The sequence below is a fragment of the Ranitomeya imitator genome, chromosome 1 (genome assembly GCF_032444005.1).
Source record: "Ranitomeya imitator isolate aRanImi1 chromosome 1, aRanImi1.pri, whole genome shotgun sequence".
Lineage (NCBI taxonomy): Eukaryota > Metazoa > Chordata > Amphibia > Anura > Dendrobatidae > Ranitomeya > Ranitomeya imitator.
In genome coordinates this window covers 105,914,667-105,942,541 of record NC_091282.1, presented here as the reverse complement: position 1 = coordinate 105,942,541, position 27,875 = coordinate 105,914,667, and the positions used below count along the sequence as shown (strand labels likewise).

Below are 27,875 nucleotides of genomic sequence, written 5' to 3'. Positions count from 1 at the left end.
GCTCTTTCACCCACCAAGTGCTTCACAGAAGTTTATAATGTAGAACCGTAAAAATAAAAAATCATATTTTTTCACAAAAATTGTCTTTTCGCCCCCAATTTTTTATTTTTCCAAGGGTAAGAGAAGAAATTGGACCCCAATAGTTGTTGTACAATTTGTCCTGAGTGCGCTGATACCCCATATGTGGGGGTAAACCACTGTTTGGGCGGATGGGAGAGCTCGGAAAGGAAGGAGCGCCGTTTGACTTTTCAATGCAAAATTGACAGGAATTGAGATGAGACGCCATGTTGCGTTTGCAGAGCCCCTAATGTACTTAAATAGTAGAAACCACTCACAAGTGACACCATTTTGGAAAGTAGACCCCCTAAGGAACTTATCTAGATGTGTGGTGAGCGCTTTGACCCACCAAGGGCTTCACAGAGGTTTATAATGGAGAGCCGTAAAAAATAAAACAAAAATTTTTTCCCACAAATTATTTTTTAGCCCCCAGTTTTGTATTTTCCCGAGGGTAACAGGAGAAATTGGACCCAAAAATGTGTTGTCCAATTTGTCCTGAGTGCGCTGATACCCCATATGTGGGGGGAAACCACTGTTTGGGCGCATGGGAGGGCTCGGAAGGGAAGGAGTGCCATTTGAATGCAGACTTAGATGGAATGGTCTGCAGGCGTCACATTGCGTTTGCAGAGCCCCTAATGTACCTAAACTGTAGAAACCCCCCACAAGTGACCCCATATTGGAAACTAGACCCCCCCGGGAACTTATCTAGATGTGTTGTGAGAACTTTGAACCCCAAGTGTTTCACTACAGTTTATAACGCAGAGCCGTGAAAATAAAAAATCTTTTTTTTCCCACAAAAATTATTTTTTAGCCCCCAGTTTTGTATTTTCCCAAGGGTAACAGGAGAAATTGGACCCCAACAGTTGTTGTCCTATTTGTCCTGAGTACGCTGATACCCCATATGTTGGGGTAAACCCCTGTTTGGGCACACGGGTGAGCTCGGAAGGAAAGAAGCACTGTTTTACTTTTTCAACGCAGAATTGGCTGGAATTGAGATCGGACGCCATGTCGCTTTTGGAGAGTCCCTGATGTGCCTAAACAGTGGAAACCCCCCAATTATAACTGAAACCCTAATCCAAACACTCCCCTAACCCTAATTCCAACGGTAACCCTAACCACACCTCTAACCCTGACACACCCCTAACCCTAATCCCAACCCTATTCCCAACTGTAAATGTAATCTAAACCCTAGCCCTAACCCTAGCCCTAACCCTAGCCCTAACCCTAGCCCTAACCCTAGCCCTAACCCTAGCCCTAACCCTAGCCCTAACCCTAGCCCTAACCCTAGCCCTAACCCTAGCCCTAACCCTAGCCCTAACCCTAGCCCTAACCCTAGCCCTAACCCTAGCCCTAACCCTAGCCCTAACCCTAGCCCTAACCCTAGCCCTAACCGGAAAATGGAAATAAATACATTTTTTTATTTTTCCCTAACTAAGGGGGTGATGAAGGGGGGTTTGATTTACTTTTATAGCGGGTTTTTTAGCGGATTTTTATGATTGGCAGCCGTCACACACTGAAAGACGCTTTTTATTGCAAAAAATATTTTTTGCGTTACCACATTTTGAGAGCTATAATTTTTCCATATTTTGGTCCACACAGTCATGTGAGGTCTTGTTTTTTGCGCGACGAGTTGACGTTTTTATTGGTAACATTTTCGGGCACGTGACATTTTTTTGATCGCTTTTTATTCCGATTTTTGTGAGACAGAATGACCAAAAACCAGCTATTCATGAATTTCTTTTGGGGGAGGCGTTTATACCGTTCCGCGTTTGGTAAAATTGATAAAGCAGTTTTATTCTTCGGGTCAGTACGATTACAGCGATACCTCATTTATATCATTTTTTTATGTTTTGGCGCTTTTATACGATAAAAACTATTTTATAGAAAAAATAACTATTTTGGCATCGCTTTATTCTCAGGACTATAACTTTTTCATTTTTTTGCTGATGATGCTGTATGGCGGCTCGTTTTTTGCGGGACAAGATGACGCTTTCAGCGGTACCATGGTTATTTATCTGTCTTTTTGATCACGTGTTATTCCACTTTTTGTTCGGCGGTATGATAATAAAGCGTCGTTTTTTGCCTCGTTTTTTTTTTTTTTTTCTTACGGTGTTTACTGAAGGGGTTAACTAGTGTGCCAGTTTTATAGGGCGAGTCGATACGGACGTGGCGATACTAAATATGTGTACTTTTATTATTTTATTTTTTTTATTATTTAGATGAAGAAATGTATTTATATGTATTTAATTTTAAATGTATTTAAATGTATTTAAGTATGCATTATACTGCCTCTGTACAAATCCCTAGTTAGACCGCACATGGAGTACTGTGTCCAGTTTTGGGCACCGGTGCTCAGGAAGGATATAATGGAACTAGAGAGAGTACAAAGGAGGGCAACAAAATTAATAAAGGGGATGGGAGAACTACAATACCCAGATAGATTAGCGAAATTAGGATTATTTAGTCTAGAAAAAAGACGACTGAGGGGCGATCTAATAACCATGTATAAGTATATAAGGGGACAATACAAATATCTCGCTGAGGATCTGTTTATACCAAGGAAGGTGACGGGCACAAGGGGGCATTCTTTGCGTCTGGAGGAGAGAAGGTTTTTCCACCAACATAGAAGAGGATTCTTTACTGTTAGGGCAGTGAGAATCTGGAATTGCTTGCCTGAGGAGGTGGTGATGGCGAACTCAGTCGAGGGGTTCAAGAGAGGCCTGGATGTCTTCCTGGAGCAGAACAATATTGTATCATACAATTATTAGGTTCTGTAGAAGGACGTAGATCTGGGTATTTATTATGATGGAATATAGGCTGAACAAATGTCTTTTTTCGGCCTTACTAACTATGTTACTATGTTACTATGTTACTATTTATGGGAATATATTTTTTTTTTTTTTTTTCATTATTTAGGAATATTTTTTTTTACTTTGTCCCAGGGGGGGACATCACAGATCAGTGATCTGACAGTTTGCATAGCACTCTGTCAGATCACTGATCTGACATGCAGCAGTGCAGGCTTCACAGTGCCTGCTCTGAGCAGGCTCTGTGAAGCCACCTCCCTCCCTGCAGGACCCGGATCCGCGGCCATCTTGGATCCGGGACCTGGAGCAGGGAGGGAGGGCGGCAAGACCCTCGCAGCAACGCGATTACATCGCGTTGCTGCGGGGGTCTCAGGGAAGCCCGCAGGGAGCCCCCCTCCCTGCGCGGTGCTTCCCTGCACCGCCGGCACATCGCGATCATCTTTGATCGCGGTGTGCCGGGGGTTAATGTGCCGGGGGCGGTCCGTGACCGCTCCTGGCACATAGTGCCGGATGTCAGCTGCGATAGGCAGCTGACACCCGGCCGCGATCGGCGCCGCTCCCCCCGTGAGCGCTGCCGATCGCATATGACGTACTATTGCGTCCTTGGGAAGTAGGGCCCACCCCCCATGGACGCAATAGTACGTCTGATGGCAGAAAGGGGTTAATATTCCAATGGCTTCTTTTTTTTTTTTTTTTCCCTCCCCCTTTCACCTCCAATCTCTTCACTATTTGAGTTTGTCTGGTTTCTTGGTTTCTTTAGGTTCTGGAGTGTGGAGTTTGTGAAGATGTCTTCACTCTGCAAGGGGACAAGGTGCCGCGTTTACTTCTGTGTGGCCACACGGTCTGCCATGACTGCCTGACACGTCTGCCTCTGCACGGCAGAGCGATACGCTGCCCGTTTGACCGGCAGGTTACTGAGCTAGGTAAATAAAATGCATCCTGTTCTAATCGCCTGCAGAATGGCTGCTTCATTGTGGATCTATCACCAGACTTTAGAATACATTTAAATTCTTGGACCTGATAAGGCTGGTGTACTAACTCTGCAAATCCATGTCAGAATTCCTACAACTGATCTAGTATGAATGTCTTGTGTGGGTGTTTGGGAACGGTATAGGCGGTGAGGTATATTCTACATACCAGTGGCTGACGGTGCTGAGCCCACAAGGAGTGTTTGCATTCTGGTTCTGTCTGGTTAGTAATGCCTTCCTGCCTGATCAGGGGGAGCCCATAGTGGTAGAAGCTTGTACTGTGGATGCGCTACCTGGACCGGACCTGCCCTCTACCTCCGAGGCAAGGAACGATTGCCATTTTTGGATGCAATAATGGTAAACTGGGTATCCAGATGTATAGAAAATCCAATGGCGATTCCAACAGGCTAGTATCTTGGGTCTGTAAAAACTGCATAGTCTTCAGATTGTGGTCACTTCGGTAAGCAATCGCTGTCAATCAGAAGTGTAGAAGGGGCCCCAATATGCACATCCGCAAAGAATGACCAGTCCCGCCACTCTGTGACTCTGTCCCCCGTTCCTGCTCCTTCCACTTTGGTGGGAGAGAAACATAGGTGAATATGGCAAGTCGCAGGATCTTTATAACTTCTCAGTTGCACACATTTTGTGACTCTTTTAAAGCCATTTATGCAAAAATTCTGGAGAAATTGCTCTGAATCAGGACCATAATGTATTGCTTACATTCCTGTCAAAATTGGAGCTTGGGATCTTAAAGGTGCAGCTGTGCTCAATAAAAGGCAACCTGACCACTTCTTTACATCAATGCAAGATTTCCTGCCATGGATCGGTGCTCGGCCTCCGCTCCCTGCCTGACCCTTGTTCTGCAGTTGATCTCAATCTGAATCTTGGGCTTCTCTGATGTGAGAAGTGGAGGGGCTATGACTGATAAAGAAGCCGTGACACTAGCGGGCATGGATCCTAAGGGGGGGCAGGCAGAACACAGCCGGCATGACTACAGCCGTGCCCCCTGACCACAATCCGAATAGCAGATGGTATCAGGGTGTTGGTTGTTGAAAGCAAACTTCAAATCCCCCCACCACCCATAACAAATGTGAAATTTTCATTATTGCATTCACTCCAGTGTAGCAAAATTACCTTAATCAGTAAGCTATGCAATGAAGTGCGTATTCTAATCTGCTCTAGACTTAGTTTTTCAGTCACTGCAAACTTGCAGAAAATACAATAAGATCCAATCAAAACTTCATATTTACCCTAAAATGGTATCCAGGGCAGTTAGCCATGCTAGAAAAGATACAGCATTTTTGAAGGGGCAAGAATCTCTATCCCAACATGTGGCAAGTGTTGTAATGTTAGCAAATGCCTCCAATTAGAAATGTATCCGTAGTTCTTCTGATTTGCAATGTCGCTTTCCTCCTGTGCAGGTGTTGCAGGACCTTGGGCATCCATGGTGACAACCACTGATATAGTGACACTTCACTAGTTGCTAGTGGTTGTAACCATGGATTGTGGAAAGGCCTGCACAAGAGGAAATGAACATGGTGAACCAGAAGAACTATACTACATTTGTAATTTAAGGCATTTGCTAATCTTACACTCACCACATGTTGGCATAGGATCTTGGAGACTAGAATGGCCTTTTTTTTTTTTTTTTTTTTTTTTAAGCCATTTTCATTATAAGAATATGTTGTCTAGTGCTCATTGACAAGAAATTCTCTGAACTTCAGGTTTCTAGTTGAGATTCTAACTTTTCTTTATACTTTATGAACAGGAGACTCTGGAGTTTGGGGACTAAAGAAGAACTTTGCTCTCTTGGAACTTCTGGAACGACTCCAAAATGGTGCAAGTGGCCAGAGTGGAGCCTCCGAAGAGGCGGTGGGAGGGTATGGAGAGGTATGCCTCACCTACTGCTGTCACTAAATTATTTATTTTTTTTAACACTTTTCCACAAAATGTCATCTAATGTCCAGACTGTAAGGCCAGTGATGGCAGGAGCACAAGGCTAGGCTGGACCGGGTTCTCATCCCATCACTCTTGCTTGGCGCATACTGCTGTGAATGACGGGAGATCACTTCTATCCTGCTGTACAATCACTGGGTGTTAAAGGGGTCATCCACTACTCAGACGGCTGCCTGTTTCCTTTTTGTAAATGAACACTGCCTAGTGGTGCCACTCAAACAGGTGGTTCTCCCAGTGATCATGTGCCAGAGCAATCAGCGCTGGCTTCTCTCCTTCCTCCTGATCTGTGCAATCTGTCAATGGGCAAAGAATGCCAGCGCTGGTTGTCCTGGTATATGATCCATGTGGACAGTGTTACACAATCCACCTGAATGGCAGCGGCAGGGAGTGTGGTGTTCTACAAAAGGGGGGGAAACCTAGGGAGTTGATGGGTGGGGAAACAAATCGCTGCAAAAAAATTGGTATCTGTCCAATTTGATCAATTATGCATGCTAGATTTGTCCTGCAGTGTAAATCTCTCCTACAATACTACTCCACAATTGTGGTTGGTTAAAAAAAATCTGCTTGTTGCACAAACGAGGCCACATACATCCCTGTAGCTGGAAGAACAAAAGGTGGTGTAATGTAAGCTTTCGGTACGGTCACACCCGCTGTCCTACAGAGTAAAGTTAGTTATCACTTTGCATTGTAAATTTTCCACCTCTCGCCATGTTGCACAAATTTAAACAGAACTGCCATCTGTTTTCTTTCAAGTAAAGAATCGATACATTTAAGTTCCAATGTGTCCACCCCACCCCCACCAAAGAAAAATCCCATTCCGCTATAAAATACAACTCTTGGCAAAAATACTACTGCATCAATGATAAGTTCTGGGTCTTGGGATGGGAAGGGCCCACCGAATATGGGAGAACGGAGACCAGCCCCCCAAAGGTGACCTCCTCTGCCCCCTGATGACATCCATTTGCTGTGTCCCAGCATGCACTAGGGATTCTCAGACCAAGCGTCAGTGTGGTTAAAGTGGGGGGAACGGTGGGGAATTTAATTGGAATATAGTAGAAAAGTGATTTGGTTGAGTAGACCTTTAGCATTTACCTGTGGTTCTGGACCACCCAGGAGATGACTGCTAAAGGGGTCTTTACTGCAGTGTCGCAGGGGCCCCAGAGTGGCTTCTCTCATAGACAACTATCGGGCTGCTAAGAGCTCACACACTGTTCTTGCACATGGGCCTTCTGTCTGTCCACCACTGGTCTATGGCAGGAATGTGAGAAGCCGCAGATCAGAGAGAAGCACATGTGAGTCACGGTTGACTTGACTTTTTTTTTTTTTCCCTTTAAATGCAGTTAAAAAAATATATATTTCTTCCACTGAAACATCACAAATGTTTCTTGGGAAGGCAGCGTTTCCCTAAGTCTTCCTCTTGGAAAAATGTCCTGTGCACATGACCTGTTACAAAGAATAACATTTTAAGGAAAAGGCCAATGGCTCTCTAGACTGAATATACAAAGTTATGATGTGATATGAAGACCAAACAAAGGTTCTGTCCTAAAATCAAAACAGATCAGACACTAACTCTTCTTTTTTTTTTTCTACAAGAATTTGTACCACAAGTTCTGTAGACCATGGCCAAGAAGTAGGTAGCCAATACTAGAGGTCTGCATCACGGTACACTTATGAAAACTGCAAGTTATCATGATATTTATTTTTTTTGTAAGGGCGTGTGATGGGCCACATCTGTTTTCTGTCCTATCGTTTGCACGGTTTCAATTGCTCTATTGTCTGTGCAGAACTTTCCATTGTGCATCCAGTATACTAGGATAATGGAACCAATGCCAAGACTGCATCTGTGCTCAATAAATCACATGGCACTTTTCACGTAACTGAAAAGAAAAGCACCTTGCATGCATTAACCCCTTCATGACCTTGCAATTTTTCATTGCACGTCTTCCCAGAGCCATAACTTTTTTTTTTTTTTTTTTTCTCTTTTACCTGCGGAGACACTGGGTTGGGTTGGAGTCAGGCCAGCACAGTCTGCATGTACCAGGGCTCATTCCACTGAACGCCCACTCTAGTTCTACGGTGGGCATACTACACAGACAACAAAAGTTGAGGGTAAAACAAGTGTGGCAATACTTCTATTGAACACCAATGGACAAGAAGATCTAGTACAGTCCCAGAACAATACCCAAGATGGTGCAAAATTTGAGTCTTCCCCTTCCAGAGGCTCACTGAAATTAAGACAGCTGTGACTCAGGGCTTCCAAGACAGACTACCCCCCACCAGTGGCACCCCGCTTTGAGTAGGTGCCCACAGAGGTAACAAGCTTCAGAAGCTGACCTAGACCAATGATGTATGTGACCTGATTGTGCCAACCTGGATTCTTCAATACATCTGTGTTCAGCGATGGTCAATAGACAATGGTGTTCTCCTAAGCTGACATCCTGTAGAATGTTCCTGGCTGAGGTTTTGTAAGGTCTCTCTAATTCTTACAGAACAATAGAAATCTTTTTTTAGATCCACATCTGTTTCAGGTCATCACCCACAGGTCAGGGGAGCGGTGTTATGAATTTCTCTCATTGTTTGATTTAAGCACTTTGCATAGTTTATCCTCATGTTTTGCAAGTCGACAAGCCACAGGGTCTGGCACAATGATTGAGCCACATATTGTCAAACATCGATTGTTCAATGACCCTGCATCCTTGTCTTGCAAAGATGGCAGACAATATGCTATAGGAACTGTTAGATTCAAACAGCAGCCACTGGAAAAATCAATGTTTAAGACTCGTATGACAACAGTCTATGGTTCGTGACCAACTGAAAATGGATACCGGGATAAAGATTAAATGCTGTCGTTGCAGGGGGAGTTTTCAGTGTCGCCGGTTTTCGTGATGGGAGGGCTTGCATTTTTGCACCCCCAATTTTTTTTATTCTTTTTTTTTTTTCAGCAACAATGGCATGTAACAGCTGTAGGTGGATTTCAGATCCACCTGTAGCTATTAAATGCATATGACTGATCAGATCGGCTGTCATGTGCGGGGAAAGATGAGGGCTCAGCGCTGAAGCCCACATGAAAAGGCAGGGACCCAACCTTTGACATGCCTAGACATCCAAAGCCGTGAATTCTAGTGTGGCTTATCTTTACGCTAAGGCATGGGATGGTATAAAATGGCAAATTAAGGCACATTTACTGCCACCCATTGTGATTCCAGCACTCTGTGAGATCTCTGGGTATCACTGGATTGAAGTCTGTGACTGACACAATAGATCATTGTATGTCGCCCTCTACTGCATCCAGGGCTGACTTACATAAAATCTTTCCTTTTGTAAAAAGTGTGGGTTTAATGCCAAACAAACCTTCACTGTGTAACAGTAGTTCAAATCGACTTCCCATCTTGTCATTCTGTGAAAGAATGGCTGTGTGCCGGTTTTTTTTTTTTTTTTTTTGGGGGATAATGGTGAACTTCAGAAGTAATCCCCTTACCATGGGACATGCTCTCATCCAACCGCCTTCTCTATTTTAATTTACTCCGACTTTACAAAAGAATATAGAAGCGCTTCTGTTCCAGAGTTGGCAACCTTTTATCCATCACTAGTAAGTCTTATGAATTTGCTAAAGAGGGAACCTGAACCAGCCAGTGTCTCATCACTGAAGACTCGCACATATCGAGTGTCCTAGATATTGGCAAGAATGCAGCCAACTCTTCCCGAATAACAAACTGCTCGGCAATGCCGGCAGCAGCAAGCCACATGGCCAGCATGACTGGAGAGGATTTGCAGGCTAGCAATAGTAAGTACTCTTCTATCATTTCAATAATTACTATATTGTTTTAGTTCTAAATTGCTGCGATTTTTAAGGGATTGTCTACAACTTTGATATTGCTGGCCTCCCCATAGAATGAGTCATTGCTAAGCGATTGTGGGGTCCAACAAATGGGCGCCCTTGCGGATTGGCTGATGGCAGGTCCTGCTGTGGTCAGGCATATCCGGGGACCAGCACAGATCCGTACACCCTGCACTGGTCACTCTAGTGGATCATCTGGGCTGCAGTAGGTAAACTTGTAAGAAAAGATGCATCAAGTGTTTCCAGGGAATATACAATGTGAAGATCAGTTACTTTTTTTTTTTTGTATATATTAAAAAAAAAAAAAAAAAATAATGAACATTAACTGTACAACCATGAATTATTTTCTTACAGGAAGACAAATCCAGATACAGCGGAGCTGGCGTGACTGTTTCAGGAGGTAGCGCCTCCATGAAGAGAATAGACCTCCTCACACTTCAGTATCTTCTATGACCATGGTATGCTCACATTTCTATGTAGGACAGCAGCATTTTCTAACTTTATCTTGTGTATTTTATCTAAAGCATTTGCTAACTTCTATATTCTTTCCATCAGGAAAGATACCTGAAGAAATTCACGAGACAAGCACTTGAAGCAAACAAGATCAGGATTGAACATGGTTTCAGACTAGTCACCTGGCAGTTTGAGGGCAGTCACTTACATTCCACTAGTTCAGAATTTTTCCGGTTAAATCTGTGGGCCCCCAACTTTTCATCCCCATCCCTGTACCCCTTTCCTATAACCTAACCCTTCAATACTTATTCACTGCCACACTGTACTCTGCCATCTTTGCAATGCTTTCAATCATCTTGGCCACTTAATTTTGCCACCCAACATGCCTAAGTGAACTTGTCTTGCTCACCAACAAATTTTTTGTTTTTTTGCACTTTAAATAAATATTTAATACATAAATGTATTGTGTGGTTCTTTCAGCTGCCTAGTAGTCACTTAATTATATATCCACAACATGATTATCTCTATATGAAAAGGTTATTGCCAGTTTTGCAGTGTTCACTCACTGAGTATAAGCATCATGCAGGAAATGATTGGCTGCAGATGGGCCTCCCTACCCAGAATTGAACAGACAAATCACTGTAAAAATTATTGAATGTTAGAGTTAGAAGGGCCCTCCAGGGTCATCGTGTCCAACCCCCTGCTCAATGCAGGATTCACTAATCCATCTCACAGATGTCTGTCCAGCCTCTGTCTGAAGACTTCCATTGAAGGCGAACTCGACACTAGAGATGGGCAAACTCAATCAGTAAAGTTCGGCGTCCGTACCAAATGCCTATTCGGGCACCAGGAAGTCAGTGTCATTGTTCAGGTTTGGCTGCCTGAACACAGTTTGTCACACTGTCATGTGCATGACAGTGCAGCAAACATGGCTTCTGGTCAGTGGTAAAATCATCCCCACCAGTCAGAGCCACGGTTCCCACGCTGTCAAAAGCCAGCGAGAGAATACTCGGCTTTGATCGGCAGTATAAAGTTTACCTCAGGTCAGTTAATGGGACTACAGCTCCCATAATCCGACACCTGCTGCCACTAATGACAGCGAGTGCAGAAGCAGCCGATGGGGGTGTTCATTATCTGGCTCCTGTACTGTAAATTTAAAAAAAAAAAAACCCCAGTGTGGGTTCCCCTCTAATTCTAATAACCAACCAGGCAAAACTCACAAACCAAGAATAGAGGGTTCCCCATGTTGTCTTCCATGGCATTAGGCAGTAGTTGAGTAAAAGTGTTTCTAACTTTTTTTTTTTTTTTTTTTTTTTAAAGTGTCTTGTTTCCTTTCTAATAAAAGGCTTTTATTCTGGCTATGTCTTTATTTGCCATATACCTATAGGATTAGTAATGAATAGATGTATCATAGATGCCTCTCCATTACTAAGCTGTGGGCTTGATGTCACCTGACAACACAAAGGTGACATCAACCCCACAAATATGAATCTCTACTTACCACCACTACAGGGCAAGTGGGAAGAGCCAGGCAAAGCATCAGACTTGGCATATTTAATAGATGTGCCTTTTCTGGGCGGCTGCGGGTTACTATTTTTAAGTTGGGGGGGACAATATCCATGGCCCCTTACCAACATGAGAATACCAGCCCACAGCTGTCTGCTTTAGCAAGGCTGGTTGTCAAATATGGGTGGGGTTCACACTATTTAAAAAAAAAAAAAAAAAAGAGGACCCATCTATTTTTGATAACTAGCCTTGCTCAGGGCTGTAACTATCAGCAAGGCTGGTTATAAAAAATACAGGGGAACCCACACTTTTTTTTTTGTGGTACTTAGAACTGGGCACAGTATTCCAGATGAGGTCTGACCAAGGAGTAGAGGATAATTACTTCATGTGATCTAGGCTGTATGCTTCTCTGAATAAACTCAGTTTGCTTTTTTTTTTTCCTGTATCACTCTATTGACTCATGTTCAGTCTGTAATCTATTAGTATACACAATTCTTTTACATGTGCTGTTTAGTTCTATTCTGCCTATTTCTTGACCAGATGTAGAATCTAGCATTTCTCCATGTTCAATATCATTCTATTAGTTGCTGTCCATTGTTCAAGCTTATCTAGATACTTCTGAATCCTCTCAGTCTTCTTTAGTGTCAGCTATCCCTCCTAACTTTGCATCGTCTGCAAATCTGAACAGTTTAACTTCAGTTCCCTTATGTAGAGCATTTCTACATGAGAATCATATAAAGAAACAAAGCACCAAGAAGAACCAATTTACTAAAAGTCATTGGATGGGAAAGTCTACATCACTCGCTCACACAAGAGAACACATGAGCGGGACCAAGGATGCAGTAACAGTGATATTCAAAAAAATAAATAAGCACCCCACAATTATAAATAAAAAAAGAGGGGGAGATAAATATGACAACAAAAATAAGATGGTATTATGGGTAAAAAAAAAAACCTAAATACACATTAAAAATGCAAGGAGAGTGTATGTTGTGAAATACACTGCTCAAAAACATTAGGGGAACACTAAAATCCCTCATCCTAGATATCACTGAACGGAATATTCCAGTTGTAAATCTATTCATTACATAGTGGAATGTGTTGAGAACAATAAAACCGAAAAATGGTCAACGTGAATCACAACTAATATCCCACAGCGGTCTGAAGTTGGAATACTGCACAAAGTCAAAGTGGAAAATGAAGTTACAGGCTGATCCAACTTAAGTGGAAATGCCTCAAGACAAGGAAATGATGCTCAGTAATGTGTGTGGCCTCCACGTGCCTGTATGATGTCCCAACAAGGCCTGGGCATGCTCCTGATGAGGCGGTGGATGGTCTCCTGAGGGATCGCCTCCTAGACCTGGATTAAAGCATCCACCGACTCCTGGACAGTCTGTGGTGCAATGTGACATTGGTGGATGGTGCGAAACATGGTGTCCCAGATGTGTTCAATCTGATTCAGGTCTGGGGAACGGGCGGGCCAGTCCATAGCTTCAATGCCTTCATCTTGCAGGAACTGCTGACACACTCCAGCCACATGAGGTCAGGCATTGTCCTGCACTAGGAGGAACCCAGGGCCAACCGCACCAGCATATGGTCACACAAGGTGGCTGAGAGTCTCATCTCTGTACATAATGGCAGTCAGGCTACCTCTGGCGAGCACATAGAGGGCTGTGTGGCCCTTCAAAAAAAATGCTACCCCACACCATTACTGACGCACTGCCAAACTGTTCATGCTGAAGGATGTTGCAGGTAGCAGATCACTCTCCACGGTGTCTTCAGACTCTGTCACGTCTGTGACGTGCTCAGTGTGAACCTGCTTTCATCTATGAAGAGCACAGGGTGCCAGTGGCGAATTTGCCAATTCTGGTGTACTGTGGCAAATGCCAAGTGTCCTGCACGGTGTTGGGCTGTGAGCACAATCCCCATCTGTGGACGTCGGGCACTCAGACCATCCTCATGGAGTCGGTTTCTAACCATTTGTGCAGACACATGCACATTTGTGGTCATTTTGCAGGGCTCTGGCAGTGCTCCTCCTGTCCCTCCTTGCACAAAGGCAGAGATAGCGGTCCTGCTGCTGGGTTGTTACCCTCCTACGGCGCCCTCCACATCTCCTGGTAGCGCCTCCAGCCTCTGGATACTACGCTGACAGACACAGCAAACCTTCTTTCCACAGCTCGCATTGCTGTGCAATCCTGGATGAGCTGCACTACCTGAGCCACTTGTGTGGGTTGTAGAGTCCGTCTCATGCTACCACGAGTGTGAAAGCACAACCAACATTCAAAAGTGACCAAAACATCAGCCAGAAAGCATTGGTACTGAGATGTGGTCTGTTGTCACCACCTGCAGAACCACTCCTTTATTGAGGGTGCCTTGATAATTGACAATAATTTCCATCTGTTGTCTATTCCATTTGCACAACAGCATGTGAAATTGATTGTCAATCAGTGTTACTTCCTAAGTGGACAGTTTGATTTCACAGAAGTTTGATTTACTTGGAGTTATATTCTGTTGTTTAAGTGTTCCCTTTATTTTTTTGAGCAGTGTATATAATAAACAAACAACTGTAATTGTATTAAATCAATAAAAGCATGTGTTTACATATCAGAAGATAATTTAAAAAATTATCCTGTGAAAAAAGTGCAATCCTTCCATGGAAGTGATGGAACCTTGAGTTCTATATATATTATGCACAGCAGGAGTTGGTATATGGATAAATGCAAAATCTAAGATAAAAAAACCATAAAAACATGATTACCAAATGAGAAAATCAGAAAAAAGGATAGAGAAAATATAAGGAAAAGCAAAAAAAAGAGACTCCAATTAAAAAGCATGGGACAAATAATCCTAAAAAAAGGGGAAAAACTCAGGGTTTCCTTAAGGCCATGAGGTGTGCAACCTCCAAATCCACCGAGATTACCTCTGTGCCAAAAGGCGACCCAAATAACCCCCGAAGATTCGATACTATGCTATCGATCCCTTTAATTTTAAAACCCCTGCCTGTGATGCCACTGCATGCCCCACCGTGCATTTCTCAGATGTCCTTTAAGGGGAGAGAGCACATCTGCGAAATGCGCGTCGGGGCGTTCAGTGGCATCACAGACAGAGGACTATAGCATAATGGGTTGGATCAATTGATGAATTACTGTTTCATTTGGTCGGTGTCTCACCCCTCCCCCCCCACCCCCCGACTTGGTGGAGCTTTACTATGATCATTTAACTGTCTTGCAGCTTGAATTTTGGTCTGTTCCACTGTATGTATGGACTTTATTTCCTTTTTTTTATTTTTTATACTTCAAACATGTCTCAAGGTACACACAGTTCATACTATCTTTTATATTTGCATGTTGATATTTCTAATAAAGATTGATTTTTTTTTTTTATTATTTTTTTGTGAAGTGGTGTCTTTTGGGCAATTTTTTTTTTAATCCCTCTTCTGATGTACATCATACATAGCAGCTGATGGGGAAGATGGTATCTCGTATTTCATATAATTACGCACAAGTTTCCGGATCAGTCCTGGCTTCTACAGGGGTGTATCTAATTCACCCAAACCTCATTTGATGCTTCTTCACTGTAGATGGCTATGGCCCCGAAGCACGGCCGCAAAGGCAATCGCTTACCTCCATCCAACTGCACATCCATTTCATTAGCCCAAGCCAGAATTAATAAAATTCACCAAGAAAGATTTGGCAGAGCATCATCGTGGAAGATACTGAGCTCCTGGTCACGTCTGAGCTCTAGACAGTCACTATCTGCAAATAATAGAAATGATAACTCTGTACATGACCTGGTCCTATTGCTTTTAAGCCTATAAAGTGTGGGTGACTATTTATTTAGAGGGCTATTTCTTTAAATACTGGGCAAAGCATAATAAACATAAACAGATAAATAATGCTTCAAAACTGTAAAAGCATTACCTCTAAGCAGCCAGATACACAGTACTTTGTACACCCGGATAAGGATTGTAAGCACTTTAGAAGTTTGTATGTGAATTGTCTGTTTATTATTTTATAGTTGCAGTTTGGCAAAAAAATAAAAATAAATCCCAGGCAGAGATAAATTAATATCGTCTGTGATCGGTGGGCATCCGCCTGATTCTGCAGCTCCACAGTTATTTTTTTTCCTTTAGTTTTTAGATATTTCCGCTAATTTGATGTTTATTTTCTGCAGAGTATTGTGCGCTGTGATGAAGATGAGGCCCACGTGGCGTCCGTATACTGCACTGTATGCGCAACCCATCTGTGTGCCGACTGCTCCCTGCACACCCACTCCACAAAGACACTAGCCAAGCACAGACGTGTGCCCTTGGCCGACAAACCTTACGAGAAGACCCTCTGCACCCAACATCAGGTTCACGCCATAGAGTTTGTGTGCTTAGAAGATGGCTGCCAGCCCAGCCCATTGATGTGCTGTGTCTGCAAAGAGTATGGAAAACATCAGGGCCACAAGGTAACCTGGGCTTCCCGGGACGGATTTGATGTGACATTGATACCTGGAGGGAATGTGCTAATAATTGATAATATCAGAAATTTAGCAGAGCATAGATGGCTAGATCCTATACTGTAAAGTGACTGATGAGACCTCCCAACATCATGGCTGCTGCAATGGCCGATCGGTGGGTAATCCTTCCCAAGAACCTCAAAATAAGTCTCTGTGGGGCAATACTTCACATCTCTGAAAAGAAAAAAACACACCCTCATCTTGTTTAAGATGAAACAACCCTTTTAAATTAACAGGGCGATCCAACCCCTCATATATTTTATTTATTTTTAACCAAAAACTTAAAATGGTATAAAATAACAAACTGAGTAAAATAACATCTAAGTAATACCCATGTGGCCATTCTCTCGGTGCTTCCGTGCCTTTTCTTCCCAGTTCCATGTCAGTCTCTGTATCTTGGCCCCCAACAATGATGTTTCAGCGTGGACATGTGACGCTACGGTGGACTGAACTGAGATTACCAGTGATTGGCTGCAGCGTTACATGACTGTGTGTATCATCACTGGAGGTTAAAATGCAGAAAGCAGCAGAGGGTATGGGGTCTGAAATATGTACAGTTAGGGCCAGAAATATTTGGACAGTGACACAAGTTTTGTTATTTTAGCTGTTTACAAAAACATGTTCAGAAATACAATTATATATATAATATGGGCTGAAAGTGCACACTCCCAGCTGCAATATGATAGTTTCCACATCCAAATCGGAGAAAGGGTTTAGGAATCATAGCTCTGTAATGCATAGCGTCCTCTTTTTCAAGGGACCAAAAGTAATTGGACAATGGACTCTAAGGGCTGCAATTAACTCTGAAGGCGTCTCCCTCGTTAACCTGTAATCAATGAAGTAGTTAAAAGGTCAGGGGTGGATTCCAGGTGTGTGGTTTTGCATTTGGAAGCTGTTGCTGTGAGCAGACAACATGCGGTCAAAGGAACTCTCAATTGAGGTGAAGCAGAACATCCTGAGGCTGAAAAAAAAGAAAAAATCCATCAGAGAGATAGCAGACATGCTTGGAGTAGCAAAATCAACAGTTGGGTACATTCTGAGAAAAAAGGAATTGACTGGTGAGCTTGGGAACTCAAAAAGGCCTGGGCGTCCACGGATGACAACAGTGGTGGATGATCGCCGCATACTTAATTTGGTGAAGAAGAACCCGTTCACAACATCAACTGAAGTCCAGAACACTCTCAGTGAAGTAGGTGTATCTGTCTCTAAGTCAACAGTAAAGAGAAGACTCCATGACAGTAAATACAAAGGGTTCACATCTAGATGCAAACCATTCATCAATACCAAAAATAGACAGGTCAGAGTTAAATTTGCAGAAAAACACCTCAAGAAGCCAGCTCAGTTCTGGAAAAGTATTCTATGGACAGATGAGACAAAGATCAACCTGTACCAGAATGATGGGAAGAAAAAAGTTTGGAGAAGAAAGGGAACGGCACATGATCCAAGTCACACCACATCCTCTGTAAAACATGGTGGAGGCAACGTGATGGCATGGGCATGCATGGCTTTCACTGGCACTGGGTCACTTGTGTTTATTGATGACATAAGAGCAGACAAGAGTAGCCGGATGAATTCTGAAGTGTACCGGGATATACTTTCAGCCCAGATTCAGCCAAATGCTGCAAAGTTGATTGGACGGCGCTTCATAGTACAGATGGACAATGACCCCAAGCATACAGCCAAAGCTACCCAGGAGTTCATGAGTGCCAAAAAGTGGAACATTCTGCAATGGCCAAGTCAATCTCCAGATCTAAACCCAATTGAGCATGCATTTCACTTGCTCAAATCCAGACTTAAGACGGAAAGACCCACAAACAAGCAAGACCTGAAGGCTGCGGCTGTAAAGGCCTGGCAAAGCATTAAGAAGGAGGAAACCCAGCGTTTGGTGATGTCCATGGGTTCCAGACTTAAGGCAGTGATTGCCTCCAAAGGATTTGCAACAAAATATTGAAAATAAAAATATTTTGTTTGGGTTATGTTTATTTGTCCAATTACTTTTGACCTCCTAAAATGTGGAGTGTTTGTAAAGAAATGTGTACAATTCCTACATTTTCTATCAGATATTTTTGTTCAACCCTTCAAATTAAACGTTACAATCTGCACTTGAATTCTGTTGTAGAGGTTTCATTTCAAATCCAATGAGGTGGCATGCAGAGCCCAACTCGCGAAAATTGTGTCACTGTCCAAATATTTCTGGCCCTAACTGTATATATATATATATATATATATATATATATACTAGCTATTGAACCCGTTCTACGCCCGGGTGGCGAGCATTTATATTGGTATATGGTCTCCATCCATATAGTTATATTTAAACTTTTGGTAATTAAAAAAAAAATTTTCCCTGTAGCCGAATATTCACCTGACCCTCGGTGCTTTGATTACATATTGTGGAAGGATTATATTTCATTGTTTAATTGATAGTTTTTCCCACTTTCTTTATAAAGCATGCTGTTCTGGAAACTGAAGCTAGCCAGATCCGTGCCTCCATACTGGACATGGCTCACTGTATAAGAAGCTTCACAGAGGAGATCTCGGAGTATTCCAGAAAGCTCACCGGTATCGTCCAACAGATCGAAGGTGGAGAGCAGATTGTGGAGGATGGAATTGGAATGGCCCACACTGAGCATGTAGGAGTCAGATAATGGGGTGTTACTTGTTATAGTCATTATTTGTTTCATTACTATGCATTGATTATATATTTCTGGCCATCATATTCCGCAGCACTTTAGACATTATCATCGCTGTCCCCATTGGGGCTCACAATCTAGATTACCTGTCAGTATGGAGTGTGGGAGGAAACCGGAGAACCCGAAGGAAACCCACAGATGTAATCTTTGGCAGGATTTGAACCCAGAACTCCAGCGCTGCAAAGCTACAGTGCTAACCACTGAGCCACCGTGCTGCCCCATGTAGATAGTATATGGATTTTATATCGATCAGGAGTGGGCAACTCATTTTACCATAGAGCCATATGAGAGACCGTGACTGTTGTGGAGGGCCCAACCAACAGGCCTAACTTAACTCTACTCATCAGTATTGTTTCAGCAGAATTAAGTCCAGTGACTCACTGCTACTATTAACACATATTACACAAGGCCAATAAAAGCAATAAAGTTTATTAATTTGTAATAAAAACAGTAATCTGTAATGGGTATATAACCACAGCACAGGCAAAACGGTGGGACATCCAGGCAGAAACTCCAATAATAGTGGTTAAAGTGATCATTCCATAATATAACACACCATGTGCAAATGTGCCATACGACCATGTACAAATATGAATATAAGGATAGACAGGTAAATAATACAAGTGTATAAATCAATATATAATGACAAAGTAGTTACCTATGGAGCGCTCCTGGAGACCAACCACACCCGACGCGCGTTTCGCACTGAAATGCTTCGTCCGGGGGTGGTTGGGTGCTGGACAATAATAGTACATATATCCACAAGGACCAATCAAAGAGGTACAACAATTAAATTAATAATAAGAGACTCCTGTGTCCGCATGCGCTTATGGCCACCGAGGTGATAACCCGCCCACTCACAGATGGAGCGACGAGAAGCAGGAGTATGTCAGGGCATCGGCGCGTGCTCACCGCATTGGCAACCAGAAAGAGTCCACGGTTACCATCTCCCAATGTACCAGCTGCAGAGCTCCACGTCATATACCCTGACACAACATCCGATGCGCCCGATCAGGTAACCATGGGAACCACCACAAACATCCGGCAGATCTGCGTGACATACTAAACAAAGATGAACCTACCGCGCAGGTACTGAAGTGGCTGAGAGGGCGTATGTAGCAACAAGAGTTGCTAAGGGACAGCAGCGATCGGTAAAAACAATGAAGACACATAAACACCACGGCCAAAGAAAAAACTCGTAACGCGCAGTGGAAAAGAATGCAATAGTACCAGTATCAAAAAACGTGCGTACTGTGAAAACTATACGTGCGCAGTGAACACAAAAAAAGTTGATAACTAATGCTGAAAAAAATCATGATTATGAACAAACATGAATAGACACAAATACATAAATAATATCACTATATGTATTTATGCATTTGTGTCTATTCATGTTTGTTCATAATCATGATTTTTTTCAGCATTAGTTATAAACTAATGGTACTATTGCATTCTTTTCCACTGCACGTTATGAGTTTTTTCTTTGGCCGTGGTGTTTATGTGTCTTCATTGTTTTTACCGATCGCTGCTATCCCTTAGCAACTCTTGTTGCTACATACGCCCTCTCAGCCACTTCAGTACCTGCGCGGTAGGTTCATCTTTGTTTAGTATGTCACGAAGGTCTGCCGGATGTTCGTGGTGGTTCCCATGGTTACCTGATCGGGCGCACCGGATGTTGTCAGGGTGTATGACGTGGAGCTCTGCAGCTGGTACGTTGGGAGATGGTAACCGTGGACTCTTTCTGGTTGCCAATGCGGTGCACACACACCGATGCCCTAACTTACTCCTGCTTCTCGTCGCTCCATCTGTGAGTGGGCGGGTTATCACCTCGGCGGCCATATGTCTTCATTGCGCATGCGGACACAGGAGTCTTATTAATTTAATTGTTGTACCTCTTCGATTGGTCCTTGTGGATATATATACTATTATTGGCCAGCACCCAACCATCCCCGGACGAAGCATTTCAGTGCGAAACGCGCGTCGGGTGTGGTGGGTCTCCAGGAGCGCTCCATAGGTAACTACTTTGTCATTATATATTGATTTATACACTTGTATTATTTACCTGTCTACCCTTATTTGCATATTTGTACATGGTCGCATGGCACATTTGCACATGGTGTGTTATATTATGGAATGATCACTTTAACCACTATTATTGGAGTTTCTGCCTGGATGTCCCACCGTTTTGCCTGTGCTGTGGTTATATACCCATTACGGATTACTGTTTTTATTACAAATTAATAAACTTTATTGCTGTTATTGGCCTTGTGTGAAGGTAGTTTTTTGGTGGTGTTGCTATGTATTTCTTCATGGTCTGATGCGGAGGATATATTTAGGTGTTTTTATTAACACATATTACGACAGGTCTTATTCTAATGTGTATTCTTACCTATAGCAGCTAATCACAATCATATAATTTAATGTGTTTTTTTTTTATAAAGTTTAATAAGCAGTAAATCATACTCCTGTTAGTCAGCCCTTGTACACTGATCAACAGCTCCCAACATAATATGACAGCCCCCAGTCCTCCCACAGTTTGATGTCCCCTCAAACAGTATTATGTCTACAATATGCCCACCCTCATAGTATATCTGCACAAATTCCCCACGTAGTATGATGTCCTTACAAAGCCCTGCGCACAGTATAATGTCCCCACAAAGTCTCTCACGCAATATGTCCCCGCACACAACCCTCAACGTATTGTGATGTCCCCGAAAAGCCCCTCACGCAGTATGATGTCTCCAATACGCCCACCCTCATAGTATATCTGCACAAATTCCCCAAGTAGTATTATGTCCTTTCAAAGCCCTGCGCACAGTATAATGTCCCCACAAAGCCTCTCACGAAATATGTCCCCTCACCCAACCCCCAACGTATTGTGATGTCCCCACACAGCTTCTCACACATTATGATTAGTGATGAGCAAGTATACTCGTTGCTCAGGTTTTCCCGAGCACGCACGGGTGGTCTCCGAGTATTTGTAACTGCTCGGAGATTTATGGTAGTTTTCGTTGCCTCAACTGCATGATTTACAGCTGATAGACAGCTTGAATACATGTGGGGATTCCCTAGGAACCAGGCAACCCCCACATGTACTCAGGCTGGCTAGCAGTTGTAAATCATGCAGCTGAGGCAACGACAACTAAATCTCCAAGCAGTTACAAATACTCGGAGACCACCCGAGCAACGAGTACACTCGCTCATCACTAATTATGATATTCCCACTAAGCCCCTCATGCAGTTTGAGGTCTCCAGTTTCCCATAAGTAAAGACAACTAAAAAAAAATAAAACTGCTCGCCTAACCCTGTTCCCCCAATGCGTTGCTTTGGTCTGTTCAGTGTACTCAGCACAGCTGGCACAATAAAGTACCGTCCTTGCACCTGCTGCTGGGAGCTGACCACTCCCTGTCCCATCATTGTATTCACCGATACCTGCATCCTGGGAGGCGGATATTTATGTAAGCTCAAGATGCTGGGCAGAGGGCAGCTGTGTATTGCGGGGCACCAGTTCCCAGCCATATGGCTGTTCCATGGGCTGAACAGGAACAGCCAAAGGGCCACATGTGGTGCACAGGCCACACATTGCCCAAGTTTGTTATAGATGATAGGTGTTAACGATCGGCGGAGAGCCGAGTTTTGAGACCATCATTGATCTGATCAGAAACTGCAGTACAGACTCTTGGACTTTCTATTAAGCCCGTACTCCGCTTTGTGCGCTTACTCATGAAAGAGCTGCCGACTTCTGGGAGACGAGCTGCAGCCTCAGAGTGGATTTAGAGCAATAGGTGGGGACCTTCGGACTCGGGCCCAGCGCTTATAAGGAGTATACTGTATAAAAAGTGAAATGATAGGTGTACTTTACAGTCATACAAAACAGGTAGTTTACTTTAGCTAGTTGGTTGGTTTATCATTATTCGTTTACATTTTCTTCCCTTTGCCGTCTTTTTCACACCATGTTGTTTGTGGGTCTAACGTTCTGTGACAATAAATTTTTTTAACATTTTTTAGATATATTGCTGCATTCTCATTACCTGCAGTCACCACTAGGGAGCGCTCACTGTATACAGTTAGAAGATTGAGGGCAATGCATAATAACCTGTAGGCATTAAAGGGATTGTCCAGTGAAAAAAAGTTATTTTGGTAAATTGGTGGTGGTCTGACTGCTGGGACCCCCACTCAGCATCAGAAGAGGGCACTTTTATCCCTGGTATTGTTGAATGGGAATGTGGATGTCCTACAACCGCTCCATTCATTCTTTATGGGGCTGCCAGAAAAGAGCTCAGCAGCCCCATAGAGAATGAATGGGCGTCCACACTACTGCTCCATCCTAACAGGGGTAAAGTGCCCCGTTCTGCCAGTCGGTACAGATCCCCACCGATCTATACGTTCTCACCTAACCATGAATTTCTGTATTATCCATTAACTAAAGTGAAGTATCCCCAAACCGGCACAGCGTAATGTTTCCTTCTCCCCATCTGACAGGTCCCCGGGACAGCAGAGAATGCCCGCTCTTGTGTCCGGGCATATTTTTCAGATCTGCACGAAACTCTCTGCCGTCAGGAAGAAATGGCGCTGAGCGTAGTTGACGCTCATGTGCGAGAACAGCTGATCTGGCTGCGGCAGCAGCAGGAGAACATGACCATCCTGTTATCAGAGGTGTCCACCGCTTGTCTGCACTGTGAGAAGGCCTTGCAGCAGGTATGTGCTTTGCAGATTTTGGATGGATTTTTTTTATATTAATTTACATTTAATTAATTAATTAATTTACATTTGTTTTTTTTTGTTTTACTACTTGTAATAAAACCGGGAAAATTTGCAAGGATCAAATGAATTCAGTTTCCGTATTCTGAAGGTTTTACTTTTTTATTTTTCAGTCAACAGTTGTACGAGGGCTTTGTTTTTTGTTTTTGTGTTTTTCTTTTTTGTACCAATTTGAGATTACATTTGACTTTTTGCTCTGTTACTATTTCATTCTCCTTTGTGGGGGAAGGTTACGTGTAATTTCCATTTTTCTTTTTTCTTTCGGCGTTTACCATGCGGGATAAATATGTAGAAAATTTTTTGGTTCTTATAATAATGCCTGCGTTGATACTAATTTAGGTACCGTACTTTTTTTAATTTATTTTTTTAGATTTTTCAATTTTCATTACAGGACAAAGGAGATGATTTAAACTTTTATATTTGTTTAATTTATTATTATTTTTTTTACATTAATTATCCGCTCTAGGGGACTTTTGCACCTGGGACTGCTTGATCGCCTATGCAATACCCTGCAATAATGTAGTATTGCAGTGAACTGCAAAATTTCTGGTCCCCTACGAAGCCCATATAAGTGGCTGAACTGTTCCAATCAGACATAGCTTCCATAGCAGTAGTTATTCTCAAGTGCCAGCTGTGTAGCACGGCTAACGCCAGCGCTGTATGGAGCAAAGCTCCTGAGATTGCTATATACCGTCTCACATCTGCGGTAAATGTAGGGTGGACGTCGCCTATCTGTTAAAGGGGTTGTCCAAAATGTAGCTTTCTAACTTAAGAACTCGGTATCATTGTCTTGCATGGTGTATTCGGGGCTTCGTTGCTAATGAGACCGTGTGTTACACAGGATGACTGCCGAGTGGTGCTGGCCAAGCAAGAGATCACACGACTGCTGGAGACCCTTCAGAAACAGCAGCAGCAGTTCACAGAGCTGGCGGATCACATCCAGCTGGACGCCAGTATTCCTGTTACATTCACTAAGGTACGGAGGAGGAGGTGGCTTGTTAGATGGCGCGTGGGTTGTCCTATTTGAACAGTTTGCTTCCATATCCCCTACGGATCACAGTATATAAATATCATATATTGGGGTCCACTTCTTTGGACCCCTCTTTTACCCAAAGTGGAAAGCCACAGCAAGGTGCACCGTACTCGCTGGAGGAGCGGGCACAACCACGAGTTCATTCATTTGATGCGTTGTCTGTCCGCTAATTCACCCAGACATGGCGGCTGATTGTCGAGGATGACGGCACCTGGATCTATAGGGTAGTGTTTGCATATGAGCTTCCTACGGTAATGCACTTATCTTTGTTTTCCAGGACAATAGAGTTCACATCGGTCCAAAAATGGAAATCCGCGTTGTGACGTTGGGTCTGGACGGAGCTGGAAAAACAACCATCTTATTTAAACTGAAGCAGGATGAGTTCATGCAGCCAATCCCTACCATTGGTAAGTAATAATTTATTGTGGCAGCGCTCTTACAGAGTCAGCCTTAAAGGCCCATTCCCATCATATGGCATATTGCTGGTCTGCTGTGTCATAGCATTCTGGGTCCAACTCGTTAAGGTGAACGGAGATGTGCTGCAGGTCCTTCTTTCTGTGGGAGTTCTGGTAGTTGGACTCTCATCAGATAGTAAGGTATGGTGTATCCTAGCAGTAAACCGTCACTTTTAACACCTTCATGAAATATGACGTACAGTTACATCATATGTCGTGTCCCTGACTTTGGGGGCTGAGAGACCAAGCCCACATCTTTCTACAGCTCTTAACCTGTTAAATGCCGCTGTCAATCTCTGCGGCATTTAACATGTATCTGCGGGGCCCAAAGGCGCACCCATGATGTGTTTGTGGGGCACCGATGAGTTGCTATGACCACTGAATCTGTCATTATGATCCTCCTGTGACAGCCAGCATTTAGCGGTCATTCATAGGAGACTGTGATGATCGCTATACATAGCAGAGCTGAAGCCCTGCTATGTATAGTACAAGCGATCAGGCGATCACAGATTCAAGCAAATTTATTTATTTTTGTACAAATTTCCAATTTTTGTTTCACTAGTTGTTTATTCTGTCGCCTCATTGGGGGACACAGGACCATTATGTGTTATGCTGCTGTCCACTAGGAGGCGACACTATGCATAATCTGAAAAAGATTAACCGTGGCTCCTCCTCTGCAGTATACACCCCTGGACGGCGTCAGCCTTCTCCAGTTTTTGCTTAGTGTCGCACAGGAGGCACACCTACAATTTTTTTTTTTACTCCTTTTTTTCCTACGGGATTACAGATGAAGAAAAGTGGGTCTCCTGTGAGACTCCCGGCATGGCTCCTTCCTCGGCCCCCTATTATGGGGTGCCCGGTTGAAGTCGAGATGGCTATTCCCCATGTCGCTCCTTCCCCAGTCCCTTGGGTGCTGGTTCAAATTCGAGACCCCCCTCCTTCCCCAATTTCTTTTGGTTTCTGGGTTGAGGTCGAGGCGAGGATAAAGCCCCCTGATGGTGACAGCAGCACCCTCCCTAATCCCCCTCAGGGGGTATTAGATTGAGACGCCTCAGGTAGGGCCTGTACAGGCAGCACTCTGCAGCTCCCAGCACACTGCGGCTGCATCCAGGGACCCCAGCCTAGCTGCGGGCTCCTGTTGGGGCCGGGGGAGTGCAGGCAGGCATGGCACAATAGAGACACAGGGCTCCCTGCACCCCTGTCTCTGCGGCAGTACCAGCTCTATAGTGCCTCAGGGGGACCCCTCACCGGGCTCCCCTTCCGCTTATAGCCCCACCTCTATCCTGCCTTTAAATCCGGAGGAGGAAAATCTCAGACTTTCTCCTCATCGTGACTCACGGACTCCGGAAGACACCACACCCGTAGGCGGCGGAATTTTTCTCTTTCATCAAGTCTGGCTGCCTATTACAGAAGACAGGTGGGTCAGGGAACTAGTGTCTTCCGGATACAAGATAGAGTTCACCGCCAACCCACCGGACCGATTCTCCCTCTCTGTCCACCCAAAACCACCAGCCAAGGCTCGTGCCTTCCACCAAGCAGTCTCCTCGCTTTTTCAAGCAGGAGTCATAGTACCGGTCCCCACGCCCGAGCGCTTCCGAGGGTTCTTCTCCAATCTATTCATAGTTCCCAAGAAAGGGGGCAGCGTACGGCCCATACTGGACCTAAAACAGCTCAACAAATATGTACGGGTCCGTCACTTCCGTATGGAGTCCCTTCGGTCCATCATTGCGTCAATGGAGAAGGGAAAATATCTCGCCTCCATAGACATACAAGAGATCAGAGATTTCTCAGGTTCGCAATCGATCAGGACCACTACCAGTTCGTGGCTCTCCCGTTCGGACTCACCACGGCTCCCAGAGTGTTTACCAAAGTCATGGCAGCCATCATTGACGTCCTGCACTCCAGAAGCATAGTAGTCATCCATGCCTGGACGATCTACTCATCAAGGCTCCCACCTTCAAGGACTGCGAGCTCAGCGTCTCAATCACAACGGACACTGAGTCGCATGGGCTGGTTAGTCAACCTACAAAAGTCATCACCAACCCCGAGTCAGTCTCTGACCTTCCTGGGAATGCTATTCAACACCTCCAGGAGTCTAGTGCTCCTTCCCAAGGACAAGGCACTGGCTCTCCGCCTAGGAGTTCGCACCCTCCTCCGCAAACCCCCTCGATCTCTCCAGTTTGCCATGAGAGTCCTCGGCAGGATGGGGGCAGCAATAGAAGCGGTCCCATTAGCCCAGTTTCACCTCAGGCCTCTTCAACTAGCCATTCTCAAGTCCTGGGACAGGAATCCCTTTTCTCTCAACAGGGAGTTCCAGCTAACATCAACCAGGAGGTCCCTGCACTGGTGGCTCAAGCCAACCTCGCTAGCAAAGGGGAAATCCTTTCTCACAGGTCATTGGAAGGTTCTGACCACCGATGCGAGCCTGACGGGTTGGAGTGCGGTGCACCTACACCACAGGGCACAGGGCAAGTGGTCCCCAGTGGAAGCGACCATGCCCATCAACATCCTGGAAATTCGTGCCATCCTCTTGACATTGAGGGCCTTCCATCACTTACTGGCAGCCTCTCACATCGGAATACAGTCGGACAATGCCACGGCATATGTGAATCACCAAGGGGGGACCTGCCGTACCCAGACGATGCGAGAACTGTCACAGATCCTCCACTGGGCGGAGGACACAGGGTTGGTTCTCTCGGCGGTCCACATTCCGGATGTGGACAACTGGGAAGCAGACTTCCTCAGCCGACAAGGAATAGACTTGGGAGAGTGGTCTCTCCATCCCGAAATTTTTCGCCAGATCTGCCATCGCCGGGGGACCCCGGATGTGGACCTAATGGTATCC

At 44.2% G+C, this 27,875-nt stretch overlaps 1 protein-coding gene across 1 annotated transcript in view; it reads left to right on the top strand.

Moving 5' to 3' along the window:
* TRIM23 (tripartite motif containing 23) overlaps positions 1-27,875 on the top strand; it is a 43,926-nt gene that overhangs the window by 3,782 nt on the left and 12,269 nt on the right. The window contains exons 2-8 of the mRNA XM_069749434.1: positions 3,625-3,787; positions 5,601-5,722; positions 15,759-16,037; positions 18,539-18,721; positions 23,264-23,479; positions 24,384-24,518; positions 24,853-24,982. Coding sequence (XP_069605535.1) covers positions 3,625-3,787; positions 5,601-5,722; positions 15,759-16,037; positions 18,539-18,721; positions 23,264-23,479; positions 24,384-24,518; positions 24,853-24,982 — 1,228 coding nt within the window. The remainder of the gene's footprint in view (positions 1-3,624; positions 3,788-5,600; positions 5,723-15,758; positions 16,038-18,538; positions 18,722-23,263; positions 23,480-24,383; positions 24,519-24,852; positions 24,983-27,875) is intronic.